This window comes from Ciona intestinalis, chromosome 7, assembly GCF_000224145.3.
Source record: "Ciona intestinalis chromosome 7, KH, whole genome shotgun sequence".
Lineage (NCBI taxonomy): Eukaryota > Metazoa > Chordata > Ascidiacea > Phlebobranchia > Cionidae > Ciona > Ciona intestinalis.
Window position 1 is genome coordinate 1,738,351 of NC_020172.2, and position 18,173 is coordinate 1,756,523.

The following is an 18,173-nucleotide window of genomic DNA, read 5'->3' on the forward strand; positions in this document are numbered from 1 at the left end:
ATATTGATATCTCCTAATGTAAATAGACCCAACCCATTCTCAGTATAACATTTTAACTTGTATATAGGTACCTTAGTTCCTTACACAGCTGATGTATTCAAATAGTTCCATAATTTAAGGTGCGATCCATTAACTTTAATGTTCCGAGTAGAATTACATGTAACTGGTGGTATGGTAATATAGAATGGTTGCTGCTACACGCTTACACCTCTGTTTATTATGTAAATTAAGTAACCTACCTCACTACTATCAAATAACACAATGAAGCAGTTCCTATTTTGTTCCACTGCTACAGTTTAAAGTGTTTCGAATGTGGTGCGAATGGAACATTTTTTGAAGACCTTAATAGTTAAATGTGCTGGGATTAGGTGCTCAATTTCATTGCTTTTCTTTCTGTGTGTGGGAATTTGAATACACCAAGCACATTGCATATGTTGATTTTATTAGCATCTTTAAGGCACAAGGATACAAAACGATTAGGTAAAAATTGTATAGGCAATTAATGTGCATAAGTGTATAAATGAATGTAGCTTATTTATCCTCACATAACAAGGCAACGAGTTGATTTTAACTATGGGTGTTCACTTTTATACATATCAGGCCTCCTTACAGGTTACAACATACTTTATGCTGTAAATGGTTACTTTTTTCGGATATTTATTTTATGAAGCTATGACTTACAATTTTAACCACCAATAATAGATAATGGGGTTTTAGCAATTGCTGTTAATTGTCTTACCCAAGGACACACATGCCCACAAAGACGGAAGCGACCAGCCTCGAATCTGTGTCCTGAGGACTGGAGACAGACACGCTAACCACTTCCGCACAGATACGCAATAAAATTTAAAAATTGATAAAAAAAATTGAAGCAATACTACTAAAATATAAACAAACTAAAATATTAATCTCCAATGTAGTTAACACAGTGGATGACCAAGTTTTATGTTGATTTTTTTAAATCCTGAAGAGCATTGAGAATCCGACTCTTAAGGCGGCTAAATGCTTCTTTAATAATTTCTGATGATACTAAACGTACCAGGGTAACAGTCCTGTTTTGATCATTTGCACCATTACCACTTTTTACCATCCCCATCACTTCACCAGATTCTACAAAGCCAGGAGATCCAGAAAACCCTTCCTGGAGCAGGAAAAAACAACCTTAGATTTTTTACTTTAGTGCTAAAGTCTTTGCTTGTTCAGAGATTTAATTTATTATAGATTAACAACACTATAACAGATTTTGTATAAAATTAAAAAGTAAAAAAAACTTTACCCTGATAGTCATGCTACACTGAATGAACGAGGAGAAAATTGGTGTATCATCTTGCAAGTTCATGACCTGTTGATTCATATTGCTCAAAACTCCTTCTGTCACCGTATTGGGTGAATGCATGTCACTGGTGCCTATAACTGTGATCTTGTCTCTCCATTTAGGCATAGAATTTTTACCACACAAACGTAGTGGTTCGTAATGATAAGAACCTTTTTTCTGATACAAGTTATGAATATTTATCACTTAAAAATAAATTGTGCAATTTTTACATACCACTAGCAAGAGAGAAACATCTGCAACAGTGTCAGGTATAACTTTAACTACTTCCAATATACCAATTGACCAATCACCATTCTGCACTTTAAGGCCACAAAGCGATGTCCTCTTTAAAAAAATATTTAAAATTAGAACTTTGATTATATATCTAGGTAAAAAAAATATAGAATAGGCATATTACTTCAGTTTTTTCTCCAGGGGCCGTGCAGACAACATGTTTGGATGTAACAACACACAAATATGATTTCAGTTCAACATTATCACTCATAACTTCATCTGAATGGATGACGAATCCAGAGCCCTTGAAATCTCTACAACAATAATTCTTGCCAATACTCAATTAAGTATTTTAAAAGGCTTGTAATAAACAAAACTATCATCCAACAATATATCTTAAACACAGTTCTGCTTACCTGTTATGAAATATCATTACTACTGAATTTTTGCTGGTGCTTGTAAACTTACTTTCTTTTGATGGTGCTCCTGATTTATCTTTTTCAGCAACTACAAAAAATATGTTGGTTATGTAGAAAACGTATCAAACAATAAACTGGGTATACATACCCAATAATTGTTTAATTCTATCCTTAAAATATTTTTCTGTCTCTGTAGAATTCGGAACGGTTTGTTTTGTCTTTAATTCCTTAACCGTGTTTTCCAGCTGGGTTTGACGCAGGTCTAAGCCTTTAACTGTTTTTTCTAGTTCCCCAACAGTAACTTCCAGATCGTTAACTTTTCGTTTTAAACGACGACAAGTTTCACAACACTCGTTGGAATTTTGCTTTTCATTTTCTACGTATGTATTTATGGTATATATAGACTTGTTGTTGTCTATGAAAGACATGTTCCGAGAAATATATATGTTCTTTAAACATTAGCAACGGGAACTTTTACAGCTGGCACCGTTAATAATTTTATGCAAATTTTACGGTCGCGGGAAGTTCCCTTTAAAAAAAACAAAGTAACGTCTTAGCACAGAAATCGAAATTGTGCAAAAGTGAGTGATTTTTACAAAGAGGTTAGCGTCTCATTTTACTTAACCACATATTCGTAAATGTTACATTTTATTGTATATCATAACTATATATTGTTTGCTCATGTAAAAGACACGACTCTGCTTCCTAGGGGCACGTAATGGCAATAGAATAGATCCCTTTTCGTCGAATATGCCTTGCTCTTCTTTGCTATGATTTTTACTAATTGGATTATCTTTTTAAATTCATTGGTTTTAATCAAAACATTGGTTTTAATCTCTTTTGTGTACGGTATAGTAACGATCACACCTTTTATCCTAAAGTTTATTTCCTTTTTTTTGTTATTCAGTAATCGTCTTTTAACAACTGTTGTTTTACCGTTACTACCCGTCCTTTCGCCTTTGTAAACTCTTCCGTTCCTGGTTACCGTGAACGAAGAGACGAAATAAATTCCATTTATATATTCATACGTTATATAGCCGTGTTCCTTCGAGTAACAGGGCGTTGCTCGTTGTTCGAACCACGATAGGGAAACATGGAATTTAGGTGCTAACAGCAGTATTTCATCCTACGCCATAGTACTATAAATAAAAATCTTCGTTTTAGTCAGTCATTTTATAACAGATCGTGCCTACTCATTAAAGCTTGGCTCTCTTGTGCTTTTAAACAAATATACAACTAATATTTCCGTTCTTAGTTCTGAAGGATACTTATTTTGGTGAAGCTTTTCGAAAAATGCAACATACCGAGGTTACGAATGGCCTCTCCAATATGTGACAGTCTTCGGTAATGAAAATTGGACTGTATTAAAGTACAAAAATGGACCTTAAAAAATGTTAGCATGTGTACTATATACTATATTTACTTTGGTAACCAATTCGTGTGCACTTTGGGAAGAGATATAAGAAACCGTGCTGTGTAGTTGCGTTTGATCTGGTACAAGGTGTAATATAAAATATTAAGAAAAAACTTTGTTGCAATTCCTTACCATGCCACCGCCCAGAGAACGCAAACTTGCAATTATGGGATATCGATCTGTTGGTAAATTTCGTTTTGTTTTGAATAGATGAATGAATGAATGAAAATTATCCTCTCGTGGCGTGTTAAAGAATTTAAGCGCTATTTCTATTTAAGTAATGTTATGTAATATTGGTTAATTGAAACTATTTAAAATTTTTAAACTATGCTGTATGCAAAATATTGAAAACATTTGAGGTATTTTTCTTTACCAGGAAAATCCTCCATTACAATTCAGTTTGTTGACAATCAGTTTGTTGAATCATACGATCCAACTATTGAAAACAGTAAGTTGTTTATTAATATTTGCAACCATGTGTCTGCATGGTATTGCTCCGTAGCATTCATAAAAGCAAAAAAAATGTGTACAAAATAATGATAACATGAAGAATCTTAGACAACACTAAACTATTTTTTTTCCAAAATAAGAGGAGGAACCAAGGTGACTGGTCTCTCCACTTAACATCCCTCCACCATTTTCCCCACCGTCCCCCCACTAATTTTGGAAAAAAAATAGTTCCCCTTCGTCCCTTCTTTTAGTAACGGTGTTTTTCCTCCATTCCTCATTTTAGTGTTGTCCAAGAATCTTTTTTAGATTCATATCAAGGTTTATGGCAAATTTGAATATTAAATTAAACAATTATGAATTATATTAAATATTAATTTAAAATTAGAAAAAAATGAACAAATATTGTATAAATTATATATATATATATATTATATATTTATTCATAAATTTTATTGCAGCATTCACAAGACAGATCAAGGTTCTTAATCAAGAATATAAATTAAACATTGTGGACACTGCTGGACAGGTATTGTTTTTTTCAATTATATGATAGATCTTTATATTGTCTGGTACCCTAACACAGTCATTAGTCTGCAGGACAAAAGGATATGGGTTAAAGGCACGTGCCATTGTGGGTGTAGTATGTGTCATTGGTAGAAAGACAGCCATTGCTTCCAAGCCTGCAACCAATCCATTGGTCCCTTATGTATTGTCCAAAAAACAACCATATTTTAAAACTAAAAATCAAATAAACACACAGAAAGTTACAACTGTGACACCCATAAAGTTACAAAACGATATAATTCAAATATTAATATCAAACAAAATAATTCCCTACCAAGGTACAAAGGTGGTAACTTGCAACATGAGGTGTATGAAATTCAAACCCTGCTATTTCCCCACTACACAAAATAAATAAATTCCTCCATACCTTAGAAGCAGCGCCACTTTTTAGCTAACATGAGGGAGGCCCATTACATGATCCATTGAATATTTTATACTTGTGTTCATTTTAAATGACTTTTTGTACACAGAATATTTTATGTTAGGGTTTAGATATTTTAAAACTTTTTTGATGATACACTATTTTTCAACCAGGATGAATATTCCTTGTTTCCCGTTTCATATTCACTCGATATTCATGGTTATATTCTTGTTTACTCTGTCACATCTGCAAAGAGGTAATTACCTGAGCGATAAATATAACATGTAATTTGAGATGGAAAAAGAAATTATTTCATTAAATAATTTTAATAGTAGTTAGAAGTATTACCGTTGTTTGTTTCTCATATGTATTACAAAAAATTTACCTGCTGTTTTGGGTAACTTGTTCTATGGTTACAAAAAAACAATATGTCATTTGTTTAGATTATCATAGGGTTAAAGCGCCAATAATAAGTTAATAACATTACACTTAAAGGCATAAGTATAATGTCCAGGGATTTTATGAAATAAATAGCTTTTACTCTGCTGTAACATATGTATACAAACAAGCAGAGCCATAGTGTACTGCATTCACCATATTAATCAAATTTCTATGTTTGATTCTTTTTACTGTGTTTTAGCTATGTCATCGTAGATTTTACTAAAAATTCAATAAGATGTGAAAATAACTTTTTTACTTTCATAGTTTTGAAGTTGTGAAAGTAATATACGATAAACTACTGGACATGGTTGGTAGGATCAAGTAAGTTGAGTGACATGTACTTTTATTGCGCAATCAATATACATTAAAGTTTAAATCAATATAACAAGGTATAAGAACAAACATTTTAATTTGCTTCAACAGTTAAAGGTTTAAAACTGATCATTATTTTTGCTTGATGCATATTTTTTGTATACATTCTTCATTGGCAAACTTTATTTTGTTTTTAATTAAATCTTTTTAGCAAAGGTAGGTAGTGTTTTTATTCAATCAGTTTTTAACAGTCTAGATGGGACAATATATTATACAACAGTCTAGAACAGTAATAAATTACACTCTACAACCAATATTAACTGCGTATCAACGTTAGTTGTTTTCTTTGCTGCAGAATCCCTATAGTTCTTGTTGGAAATAAGACCGATCTCCACATGCATAGGAAAGTAACCACAGATGAAGGTCAGAAACTCGCTCAAACATGGAACGCCATCTTTCTGGAAACATCAGCCAAAGATAATTTGGTAAATTATAAACCTATTATTTTAAAATAGCTCTGTATCATACTGAATGAATGTGATTTTTTATCTGCTTGCAGGTCAATGCCTAATGTCATAATGCGAGTGTTATTTTTTACATATTGTGTTCGCTACAAGTTAACATGTGGGAACTATGTGTTTTTTCTTCTGTATTGTTGACGATTGTACAATCCATTGGTGACCACTGGGTTAAAGCAATGATTGTTTAATACCTTGCCTGTGTCAATAATAGTAATACTACATTTACATTAATCTGTTATTGTAACATGGTTGAACATATTAAAACTCATTATTTACAGGACGTCCAGGAAATTTTCAAGAAAGTGATTTTAGAGATGGAGAGACAAGATGGCAACCTCCCAGAAGAGAAGAAATGCATCATATCCTGATTCTTGTCTCTTAGGTTAAAACAATCAGCAAGATGATGGTCCCGAGATTTGGGCCAAGCGAGGAATGCATTTATTTGTTGCGGTTTTTAATTCCTTTGTATTAGAAGATTGATTCTTGATTGTTTTTCAGTCGCATTTTGTTTTAAATGTATCTGAGTTATATATTATGTATGTTCTAGTATCATGAGATAAATACGTCTTTTCTCTTCTGCATGGTTTAACAAAGTAACTAAAACTGTTACACCTGTTTAACTTTTCAGCATGTATTATGGTGCTTTTAATAATGTAACTGGACACATTCTAGCAAAACTAGCTGCACTAAATCTAAATAACCAACAATATATTTTTTTCAATAATGTATTTTTGTGATGGGCAAACTCTTTTCTTAGAGTAATAAAAATACTGAAATAGTAATATTGTTCATAAAAATTGTAAATCTGGTTGCTGGAAATATGGAAGCGTTTCGAGATCACCAACAAATCACCTTTGGAATATTGGAATCGTTTGAAACTAGTAGGAAGACATGATCCAATTGATCCAATCCAGGTAATATGACACCTAAAAATGTTTAATTTAAATAAATGTAAAAACACAAAGGGTTAAATTTGCGTGGGTAAAATAAGATTTTCCAGAATGTTTAATGAATTGTACAACCGTATCCTATCGACTGTAAGAGCGTTGTAAAAAACGAAAATATAAAATAATATATTTGCTAGCAGTATTCATCTTACTTCACAGTACTATAGTTTTGGCTCAATGATGTTTTTACGTTTGAAATGTGTTGGTTTTTTTCTTACCTGTGTATAAACGCCTGGTTTATTTGGCAGACCACACCCGATGCCCCAAGACACGATTCCAACAATCTCATATCTACCGTTGTTATCATTCATGTCAATCAATGGACCTCCGCTATCACCCTGTAGCAAGTAAGTTGGTTTTATTAACAAATTTAACACCATAAGATGTATGTCGCAACTGAATGTACGTGGCATAGTAGTTAGCGCGCCTGCGCCAAACCAAGAGTTTACGAGTTCAAGGCTCGGCGCTGCTAATATTGTAGACGTCTGTGCCAGTGAGCAGACAGTAATCACAAATAAACCCAGTGGTCACTTATGAGTATAGCGTCTAATTCGCAGCCATTAATTTAAAAAAAAATAATAACCAAAACTTTACACGCGTGTTTGATGGAGGACACTCATGTTAGGACACGCGTGTTGGAACAACTGTCGCGCCTTGCCACTTGAGAGTAAGGGAATTACGTTCATTCATTCAAACGCGTGATAGGCCTATTAGACAAACATATAATCTGTATCTGCTCGGACGTATATAGCACCAAAAAATAATAAATTAGAGCAATAAACAGAATATAATAATGGTATTACTTGGCAAGAATCCCTTCCTCCTGAAGTATAACCTGCACACATCATTCCTTCGTCCAGACTGTCATGCATCGGCCTACATCTCGCTGCAGATATGATTTTCAAGCTAGCTTGCATCAGCACGCTACTGGAACCGGCAGCTATATTAAATAGTCGTTAAGATATGCAAATATTGTTTTTAGCTTAAAAATACGAAACGATTCTTACTTTCGGTTCTTCCCCAGCCGGATACAATGACAACACGCTGATCTTGAGGTGGCTGTTTCGTGGTTGGAAGACACGCAGGTTGGATTTTGTTAGTAAAGATGATTGGTGCTGTAACCTGAAAAAGTAGGCAAGTTTTTAATTATCCAGACGTGTTTTCCACAGTTACCGCTTACTTACAAAGTTAGGTATATGCGGTAACTGGAAAGTGAGTGTCTGAGGTGTGCAATATAATGCAACCGAGCTTTAACTAATGTCGTTCATGAAAATGCTTTTAGTTACATAATCACCTTCATTAGTGCAATGTCATTGTTAAGAATTTGCGCGTTGAACAACCTGTGCTTGAATATCATCTGGAAATTGATTCTAACCTCTCCCGGTTCGTTCCTAAGGTTCCTATAATATTTGCCAGCCATTGCGTAATACGTATGTGGAAGGTCTGGGCTGTAACAAGCAAATGTAGTTTTGATATTTGTTTAAATGGCGTTTGAAATATACACGATTTGTTTACCTAGCTATACAATGTGCGGCTGTAATCACCCAATGCGTACTGATGATCGTTGCCCCACAGTAATGCGAGTTCCCGGATGTTTTACGCAAGGAAAGTTGCCAAGGTAAACTGCCTTTCACAGATTCGACACCTGTTCAAATCAAAAATAGTTTAAGTTATATATTGGTGTATGGTGCCTGGTGCCCTATCTCAGAAAGCTCGCATCGTAACTGAAGAACAGCATCCCCTTCGATGTTAACTGTTACCATTGTGAAAATGCACGTATGTTACGTAGCCTACATGTCTTTTGGATATAGATAAATTAACCTTCACAAAGGTAAATAAAGATATAACTCGTAAGCAGACATGAAATGTATGAAATATGACACCCGTGTTCTAATGGCTGTCATTGTCCAACCCGAGAATGAATAAGTGTCACTAATATAGAGTAGGGTGGGGGAAAATGAGGCACATTTTCATTCTATTTTCTCATCCCATTTAGTAGTAAACAAAGAAGATTCAAAGAATTATAAACCGTATCCTAACGACGCACATGGACCGTTGTTAATTGTTTAAAACACGATCAGGATATTTGGATATTATCGTGTCCCATCTTCCCCCACCCTACTATAAGATTAAGGGGTAAGACGAATACTGTTAGGGCGTATTTTCATTTTGGTTATATAATTTTATAAATAGTTTTTGTTTACCACCAACCGGAACGATAAAATAGAATGAAACAAATGGTCATGTAACTCCAACCTATACCATGCATTCATCCATATTAATATAATATAAGTGCCACTTTACCTCCAAAGATTCGAAATGAGGAAGCCATCGGATATAAGGATCTTCCACAACCATCTGGGAGTTGCCTGGGTGTTGTAATTGTCATTTTGGTTGTCGTTGAAAAGGTAGTTGTCCAGACTGGTGTAGTGGTAGTAGTGGGACCTAAATGGATATAAAACAAGTTAAACTATGTTTTAACACGCTCGTTTCAACAAAATGGTGCAGATATTCTTACCATTGCAAGATGGTACATTGCAATATTCCCACGGAATATCAGGGTGGGTTGTAAAGCACCAAGGCCTCAGATCTCCATCTGGATTCCTACATTGGTTGTGGAAACCAAGACCCATGGTTGGGAACCGAGACGACGTGCTGCAAAAAACATACGGTGCGTATTTGAGAATGATATATTATACTTAAAGAGCGGGAGGAGATTGGACACTTTTAGCACATAACATCCAATTATCCTGATCGTGTTTTAAACATTTAAATACAGTCTATGGAAGTCGTGTGGGTACGGTTTTACGATTATATGTCTTTCTTTACTACTGAATGGCACGAGAAATAGATTTTAAATGTGGCCCTACCTCCCCCACCCTACTATATATCAGTTGGGCGCCATGGTCATTATAGCGCTTGCATAACTAAGGGGGTGGATTCAATATGCTCGATGCTTGTAACATTATGGGCGTTTGAAGCCAATGGCATAAAAATATTATCCATTGCTGTAAGCTAATAAACACAAGTAAATTGCTGGTATCTGATGTTCTTTGGTGAGCGCAAACAGTTTTTCCAAATTGACAGCCATATAAAAATAGCCAACGAAGTTAGGTAGTACAAACTTTTCCATATATACGTAACTCGAATGCAACTCGTGTATGGTAATTTCGTTTTGAAGTTACAATAGGATTGGTAATTGTAGACTTACTATATGTGTGAATGCGGCTTATTATAATCCCATATCTGGCATGGCTGTCCACTTGATGTTGTTGAGACCAATCCTCTGTAGCTGTATGGGTGTCGCATATCAAAGCAGAGTGTTGGGGTGTACGTCACTGGTTCTTTGGTAGTAGTGGTTGTGGTGGTGGTTGGTAAAGGAACTGCAATTTAAATTTCATCAATGAGCCCTATAATATAGTAATTTAACCCTGTATGTGGTATAGGGAATACCATTAGCACATATATAATATGCTACATTTTTTTATCATGTTTTTTTAACAATTAACAACGCTCTTTTGGAGTCGCCGGGTTACAGCTATATAATTCTGTAAATAGTCCTTGTATAGTAAAAAAGGAACAATAACATTAAACAATAAAATGTCCCATTTTACCCCAACCCACTATACATCTGTGTAAAATACCATATATACATAGCATAATGTTGATTTTTCACGCTACATCGAACAATATAGAGTGTTAAAAAAACCCTTTTTTGCCATGACATGCACAAACAAGCAATTGGCAGCGTCTTACGTTCTGAGCATTCTTTAATGTTGCAGTATTCCCATTTCTTCGCTGGATCGCTTGTGAAACACCACGGTTTGTGATCGTTGTCTGGACTTCGACAATATGAATGAGAACCAAGCCCACCCTGAGGATAGTTGCTCGGAGTGCTATATAAAACAAATAGAAAATTAGAAAACAAAAAACCTGTGGAAGTTAAACTTTTTAATCCTTCTTTTTAAGCTGACTTTATACAACTAAGAGTATATAATCCAGCGCCATACTTCACGGATTTTACAAAAAAATATGATAAACAAAGTTATATTCGCGGTAACTAGTAAACGGACACGAAGTGCATGAATACACATGTTATAAAAACTGTCATTTTCCGCCATGTGAGAATAAAGAAACTTACATTCATATAATGTAAAGTAGCTGTTTCATGCAAATAAGTCGGACTGTAAACTTACTAAGAATGAACATGCGGAAAGTTAGACGTCCACTGTTGACAAAATCGGCCCGAAATAGTTCTGAACGTGAATCCTCTGTAGCTGGCCGCCCGGTTTTCGTGGTAGCAATTTCTCACGTAAGACTTAGGGCGTTTCGTAGTTGGAGTAGGAGTGGTCGGTACCGTTTGCGTTACTGCTATTGTACCTACGTTCGTATATTGACAAAAGAATGTGAGTTTAATTGGTCGAACCACAATTATTCATATTGTGTATAAGTAGGGTGGGGAAAGACGGGACACCTTTTCAATCTGTTTTCGCGTCGAATTTGGTATAAACAGAGAATGTTCAAACAATTATAAAACTGTATTGTCACCGCTCCCATAAACCTTTGTTAATTGTTTAAAACATAGGGTAATTGAATATTATATACTAACAGTGTCCCATCTTACCCCACGGTACTATATTATGCATTTAAAGTTTAAACTCACTGTTGCTATCGCATGACTTTTTGACACAAGCTCTCGCCTCCCAAGCCAACCCGTTACACTTCCCTTTGCCAGCAATGCCGTCCGTACAGTTTCGCGATCTGTGCAAAAACGCAAGAAATAACAATTTGCAATATTTAATTTTACCCCATAAAACTAAACATGACACTAACTTGTATTGAACACCTCGATCGCAGGTGACGGAGCATTCTCCCCAATCTGACCACGACGTCCATTTTCCGAAGTCAATTGTTCGAAAGAGTGGGTCGTTCGATAAGACGGAAACAAACAAACCTAAAAAAACAAGAATTTTAAGATACAGATGTTATATAAGCTGCTATCTATATTTAACTAGTATTTCCGAGGATTAATTTCGTCAAATCCCCTTTTCCTGCGAAAACCTTGAAAAAGTAGGGAAAAGACTAATCTTACCTGCCAGAACGAATAGTCTTGAATAGAACATCCTGTCGCGTCCTCAGTTGCGAATGAGATCGTACAAAACAACTCTACGTGAATTTGTTAAAATGCTAAAAAAAGTGCATTTAGAAGTCTCATTACGTTGGATAATTCCCGATACAGCTGGAACAAAAGGTTATCCATAATCGATTATAAATAGTGCCAATTAATTCACTCTGGGTTCATTGTTTTGGCACATTGCTTGCAAGTAGTGGCGCGTTAGTTGTCTGGGAATCTCCGATGTGTTTATAGCAGCACGAATCGTGTATTTTCTGCACAGAGCAGTTAATGAAAAATACAGTACTCGGTTTATAAACGTGTTTATATGAAAAAACCTTGACCCTTTAGATTTTTATTTTTTATGCTAACTTTATAGGTGTAGCTACATAAGCTTAGTTTTATTCACGGTTGATTTCATTCAGTATTCGCGCTGCTTACGTAAAGAGTGATAAAGCAGCTTAGTTTGAATAAAAAGAAACAACTCGGTGCTGGGCATTTTCTTATTGCTTGGCTTGTTATTTAAAACTGGGACTTCGGTGTTTTGGTAGCTCTATAATAGTTGTATTATGTTTTTTTGTACTCACAAGCGCATATTTTATTTTCGCAGTAGGAATTACATTTTAAAATAAAAACAAGACTATGTTGCAATTAATGCGAACTGTTCCTCGCGCTTGGTCATGCGCTAGCGTGGTGCAGCAGCCCTCATTTCGAGGCTATAACACTGAGAGTACAGTGGTTAAGCCTAAGACAGGGATTGTTCTTTTGAACATGGGAGGACCAGAAAAGTGGGAGAATGTTTATGACTTTCTTTTCCGACTATTTTCCGATCCCGATCTTATTCCTCTTCCTGCTCGGAGTCGACTTGCTCCCTTCATTGCAAAACGAAGAACACCAAAAATTGAGGAGCAGTACAAGAAAATTGGAGGTGGGTCTCCTATTACTAAGTGGACAAACCATCAAGGCACTGAAATGGTAAAAATTCTTGATAAAATAAGCCCTGAGACAGCTCCCCATAAACATTATATTGGATTTCGATATGTGCCAACTTTGACGGAGGACGCTCTTGATCAAATGAGGGACGATGGTGTTGAAAGAGCTGTTGCTTTTACCCAGTATCCGCAATACAGTTGTTCCACCACTGGTAGCAGCCTTAATGCAATATTCCGACACTATAAGCGTAACCCAAATGACGTTTCTGCGATGAAATGGAGTGTTATTGATCGATGGCCAACTCACAGTGGATTGGTTGAAGCATTTGCAGATCGAACAGCAGCTGCTTTAGAGAAATTTCCCAAAGATGTTCGAAACAAGGTTGTGATTTTGTTTTCTGCTCATTCACTTCCAATGTCGGTTGTAAACAGAGGTGACCCTTATCCTGCTGAAGTAGCTGCTACTGTAAGCAGAGTTATGGAAAGATTAGACAACTCCAATCCATACAGGCTTGTCTGGCAGTCCAAAGTTGGTCCAATGCCATGGCTAGGTGCACAGACAGATGAAGCAATTAAAGGTCTTTGCCGAAACGGTTTTAAAAACTTGCTTCTCGTGCCAATTGCTTTTACGAGTGATCACATAGAAACATTATTTGAGCTAGATGAAGAATACATCGGTGAGCTTGCGATGGAAGCAGGTGTTGAAAATATTCACAGAGCTGAATCCTTAAATGACAGTCCCATCTTTATTCAAGCAATGGCTGACGTTGTAAAATCCCATCTGAATTCAGATGCCGTCAGCACCTCTCAGCTACCTTTGCGTTGTCCACTATGCACAAATGAAGCCTGTGTTGGAATGAGAAACTTTTTTCTAAAAAATTCAGTTTAAACTTTCAAGATGTAAAAACTAAAAAGTTATTAAAATATGTTAAAATAAGCTGAATAAGTGATGTTTAGTAAACTTTACATTCTATTGCAGTCCTGGTTATAAAGTCCATTTAAATCAATCATTGTTTAGTATACCCAGTTTTATTTATGTCATCACTCCTCACCTTGTTAATTTGTAAAATCAACCTTAAATACTGCATTAGTTATTATGTTGCAATTTGTTGAACTAAAAAGTGTTTTGAACAAAAACGTTTGTCATACGTTGAACACATTTGCCAAAAGCAAAGCAGTAAATTCTAAATTGTGTAAAAGTTAAATTGTGTTCACAATTCTTTTTATCTCATAGGCTAGTCTAGTTATTTAAAGCTTTTGAAATTTTGATTTAATTATTTCTAAAGTTTGCTGTACATTTGCCAACATTTGTATATTCATAGCGATAACGATGTTCATGTGTCATGTGTTTTGTTGATTCCTGGCTTTTTTTAAAGTATTTGTACAAATAAATATGTATGTTTATTCTGTTTTGTTGATTAGTGTACTCCAACACCCCATGCTATTTACTATTGTGTGTTCTACTATTCGAATAGGTTACTTTACTTCTGCTTAATGACAAATTCTGCCACTTGTTGCACAAACAAATTTCTTTTATAGATTCAATAAAGTTTTCTTTACATTGAGAATGTTGCAATGCTTTTTTATGCATGTTTGTTATGTACAGTTCTAATGTCTAATGCTGAGTTACCAATCGTAGTCAACACATGGCCATGGCCCCAAGCCACAGATGCAGGTACAACACTTTAATATCATGTATTGAAATTTAAGGCTTTTGTCTGTTTAATCTTTATTAGCTCAAGATGTGAATATTTATATTGGTTTAATAAATCCCATTTTAAAAGAAAAACGTTTGACATTATATTTTTTTAAAGTTTAGGACAATTTTTATTAATTTTAATCTTGTACTATATTGTATATCTTTAATATACAAGCCGCATATAATATTTTATATATTAATCTTTGTTCTTTAGTATAAGTTATATATTCTAGGGCCCATATATTGCATCTTGCATGGCAAAACAACATGTTATACATTCCTCTAGCTTGGTCCTCCTTGATTTCTTCCTCATCAGTGTTGGATGCAGTTGAACAAGGATGTACGAGATGTGAGGTGGATCAGTGTGATGGTAGTGTAGGATATGGGGGTTCACCCGATGAAATGGGTGAAACTACATTGGATGCTATGATAATGGATGGGTGAGTAAGTGTAACAAACATATTTAAATTTACTCACAAAGTAACATACATGGTAACTTGTAAGCTGGTACGAGGTGTTAAACCTGTGTGATAACGACTGTCGTTTTCCGGCCACGCGAGGATAAAGTAAGTTACATTCATTCACTTTTACCTTCCATGTGTTTATTTTAATACAATTTACTGTATGTTAATCTAAGTACCATTTACTTTATATTAAATTTATTACTATTTACCATAAGTTGATTTTAGCATTATTTACTGTATGTTGATTATATAAATATAACTATTTGCTGTTTACCTTCAATTTACCTTTTTTTCTTATATATTATGTGGCTAAAAATAAGTTTATAGGTAATTGTAATTTGTATGTTGTGTTCTGTGCCAAGACTGTCAAGCAACATCAAAAATGAGATCTATATCCCACACTGGCTTTGTTTTATACAAAAGGTGTTTTTATTTTTTTGGCACCAGTTTTGTGATGGACCATCTGATGTAGTGTTCTATTTTAGTGGCAACATGAATGTTGGGGCAGTTGGTTGTTTGAGAGAAGTTAAAAATGCGATAGGAGTTGCAAGAAGGGTATTGGAAAACACAGAACATACTTTATTGGTGGGACAACTTGCTACAGAGTTTGCAAAGGAAATGGGATTCAAGCAAGAATCATTAACTACTAATCACTCACAGCAGGCATGTGGCGTAATATTAATGTTTATTAATGCTATCATTACTTGCAAAGGTGCATTTTTTTTAATTTTGAAAATAAAATTCTGTTATATCTAAAAGAAATATCCAGAAATACCATTTTTTTCAGGCTATAAACAATTTGCCAAATAAAAAAGTTCATTTGACCAACTTACTTTATACAATACATACAAAATATTAAAAGCTATTTCATTATTTAGATGTATGATGATTGGAAAGCCAAGAATTGTCAACCAAACTACAGATCCAACGTCACACCTGACCCCACCACATCATGTGGGCCATACAAACCAACCAATCAACTTAACACCGAGAAAACTAAACCTCGTGTTGAGCTTGGTATAGATCAGTCCAACCATGACACTATAGGAATGTTAGCAATTGATATGAATGGACATATAGCTGCTGGGACTTCTACTAATGGGATGACACATAAGGTTCCTGGGTAAGCACAAAAATTAGTTGTTTGTCAGAAACTGTTGGGTTATGTTGCCCACAAAGGTATGTACTTGGTAAGCCAGCAGATGTAAAAAATGGAACACCCATGTTATACTTTTAACGACTGTTATTGCTCTGCCACGCAAGGATATAAAAGTTACATTTATTTATTCATTAATGTTGGTAAATCATATGGAAAAAATAAACATACATTCCTAAAAGGATAGGCAAATCTGACCAAAATTAGAAGTGTACCTTAGTTATAAATTAGTACAAAAAATATTTAAAGTTCTCTCTACAAATATGTTTGCTCCTTTTCTAGTACCACTAACAAGTTATATTGTTAAAAAAATAATAAGTTTGTCATTATAAATTAATTTAAATTTTGTGCAAATATATAAATCAAATATTCTCAATTTTTATTTTTAGGCGAGTTGGGGATTCCCCCTTGCCCGGGTCAGGTTGCTATGCCGATGATTTAGTAGGTGGGGCTGTTGCTACGGGTGATGGTGATGTCATGATGAGGTTTCTACCCGCTTACCAGGTACGTGAAGATTATAGGATCAAGGCTTGACGCTGCTACCATTGTGGGCAGATGTGTCTTCGGACAAGTCATTTAATGGCAATTGCTCCAACCCAGTGGTCACTTATGGGTTGTTCAAATTATCAGTCATACATTGATACATAAAAAAAATAAAAAAGATAATAATTACCCACAAAGTAACATAAGTGGTAACTCGTAAGCTGGCACGAGGTGTTAAACCCGCGTGATAAGGACTGTTGTTTTCCGGCCACACAAGGATAAAGTAAGTTATATTCATTCATGTTAAGTGTTGTATAGTAATGTATGGGTATCATAAAAATGACTTTCGTACTTGGTAATAAATTTTTTAATTTTAAAGTAGAAAGCATTCTTTATATAAAGGTTTAAATATTAAATACATAAAACCTTAATTTTTATGGAACAAAAGCTGAAATGTTCAATTTGCAAAACAGCTAAATAGTTTTCTTACATTTACATTTATCGTTTTTTTGCAATGCTTTGTTGGTTTTGTTACAAATTGTGAATTCTACTACTAGGGCAACTTTTCAATGCAAATATTTTACATATGACAGGCTGTGGAATCCATGCGTCAAGGTGCTTCTCCCACACAAGCAACAGAAGATGCTTTGAACAGAATACTGAAACATTTTCCTTCATTCAGTGGCGCACTTGTTGCTGTAACAAAAGATGGACTTGTTGGTGAGTGGAAATGTTTTTCTCTTTAAGTGACTCAATGGTTATAGCACTCTAACTGTAAAGAAATATGTTCGATACTGCTACCATTTTGTGCCTGTGTGACCTTGGGCAAGACACTTGACTGTCATTTTAACCCAGTGGTCGGTCATGGGACATCCAAAGGGATAAAGAAGTAAAAAGACACATGGCAACTCGTAAGCTAGCGTGAAGTTTTAAAATAGTACACCAGTGTCATAATGACTCTTGTTGTTGCCATACAGAAATAAATGCTTATCATTTATTCATTCATTGTTGAAATTCCATCCAAGTACTATTTTCCACATAATTATTTCGTTCCGTGTATAGTTGTGTTAGCACACTAGTGAAACCACTCTCTTACAACAATACGTTTATTTATAACAACATGTTTGTACCCTCAAGCTAAATTTAGAGTATTAAATACTGCCCACAAACAATTCGTACAGATACTATACATTATTATGGCTAACATAACACAACAACCAATTGCAGGCCGTATTTTTTAAATCAAATCCTCATATCTTCACAGGCGCGGCTTGCACAGGATTCTCATCATTTCATTATTGTGTGCGAACAAAATCTAATCCAATGACCTCAGTTATTTCAGTGAAGT

The 18,173-nt window shown here is 34.8% G+C and overlaps 6 protein-coding genes across 8 annotated transcripts in view; 4 read left to right on the forward strand and 2 right to left on the reverse strand.

The window, feature by feature from the left end:
- Window positions 1–430, forward strand: part of LOC100185468 (multidrug resistance-associated protein 1-like) — a 25,573-nt gene extending 25,143 nt beyond the window's left edge. The window contains exon 33 of the transcript XR_003396047.1: window positions 23–430. The gene's annotated coding sequence lies outside the window, so the exon portion shown is untranslated. The remainder of the gene's footprint in view (window positions 1–22) is intronic.
- A 210-nt stretch (window positions 431–640) lies between these two features.
- On the reverse strand, window positions 641–2,497 carry LOC108949620. Of its 3 annotated transcripts, none has more exons than XM_018812499.2 (6): window positions 2,117–2,497; window positions 1,966–2,056; window positions 1,734–1,863; window positions 1,550–1,660; window positions 1,277–1,342; window positions 641–1,141 (listed from the first exon to the last, which is right to left on the reverse strand). In XM_018812499.2, the coding sequence occupies exons 1-6, from the start codon at window positions 2,394–2,396 to the stop codon at window positions 944–946; spliced, it is 876 nt and encodes a 291-aa protein (XP_018668044.1). In that variant the 5' UTR covers window positions 2,397–2,497; the 3' UTR covers window positions 641–943. The 3 variants fall into 3 exon arrangements, with proteins under 3 accessions (XP_018668044.1, XP_018668045.1, XP_018668043.1); XM_018812500.2 differs by having other exon boundaries at window positions 641–1,137; window positions 1,277–1,492; window positions 2,117–2,496; XM_018812498.2 differs by having other exon boundaries at window positions 1,277–1,492; window positions 2,117–2,495.
- Window positions 2,498–3,412: 915 nt separating this feature from the next.
- On the forward strand, window positions 3,413–6,809 carry LOC100179217 (GTP-binding protein Rheb). The gene is made up of 7 exons (XM_002128197.5): window positions 3,413–3,567; window positions 3,759–3,830; window positions 4,291–4,358; window positions 4,931–5,013; window positions 5,463–5,519; window positions 5,866–5,995; window positions 6,310–6,809. Exons 1-7 carry the CDS (start codon window positions 3,516–3,518, stop codon window positions 6,397–6,399), a joined length of 552 nt encoding a protein of 183 aa, XP_002128233.1. The 5' UTR covers window positions 3,413–3,515; the 3' UTR covers window positions 6,400–6,809.
- LOC100182351 (plasminogen-like) lies at window positions 6,741–12,192 on the reverse strand. Its single transcript, XM_002128131.5, has 14 exons — window positions 12,071–12,192; window positions 11,812–11,932; window positions 11,642–11,739; window positions 11,175–11,358; window positions 10,735–10,874; window positions 10,190–10,361; window positions 9,497–9,633; window positions 9,283–9,423; window positions 8,494–8,623; window positions 8,273–8,426; window positions 7,986–8,100; window positions 7,782–7,918; window positions 7,197–7,316; window positions 6,741–6,957 (listed from the first exon to the last, which is right to left on the reverse strand). The coding sequence occupies exons 1-14, from the start codon at window positions 12,099–12,101 to the stop codon at window positions 6,910–6,912; spliced, it is 1,728 nt and encodes a 575-aa protein (XP_002128167.1). The 5' UTR covers window positions 12,102–12,192; the 3' UTR covers window positions 6,741–6,909.
- A 287-nt stretch (window positions 12,193–12,479) lies between these two features.
- Window positions 12,480–14,562, forward strand: LOC100181547 (ferrochelatase, mitochondrial). The gene has a single exon (XM_002128087.5). It carries the CDS (start codon window positions 12,734–12,736, stop codon window positions 13,910–13,912), a length of 1,179 nt encoding a protein of 392 aa, XP_002128123.1. The 5' UTR covers window positions 12,480–12,733; the 3' UTR covers window positions 13,913–14,562.
- Window positions 14,494–18,173, forward strand: part of LOC100184715 (N(4)-(Beta-N-acetylglucosaminyl)-L-asparaginase-like) — a 7,891-nt gene continuing 4,211 nt past the window's right edge. The window contains exons 1-7 of the mRNA XM_026835103.1: window positions 14,494–14,698; window positions 15,009–15,162; window positions 15,672–15,849; window positions 16,065–16,309; window positions 16,732–16,846; window positions 17,419–17,545; window positions 18,090–18,171. Coding sequence (XP_026690904.1) covers window positions 14,599–14,698; window positions 15,009–15,162; window positions 15,672–15,849; window positions 16,065–16,309; window positions 16,732–16,846; window positions 17,419–17,545; window positions 18,090–18,171 — 1,001 coding nt within the window. The 5' untranslated portion in view covers window positions 14,494–14,598. The remainder of the gene's footprint in view (window positions 14,699–15,008; window positions 15,163–15,671; window positions 15,850–16,064; window positions 16,310–16,731; window positions 16,847–17,418; window positions 17,546–18,089; window positions 18,172–18,173) is intronic.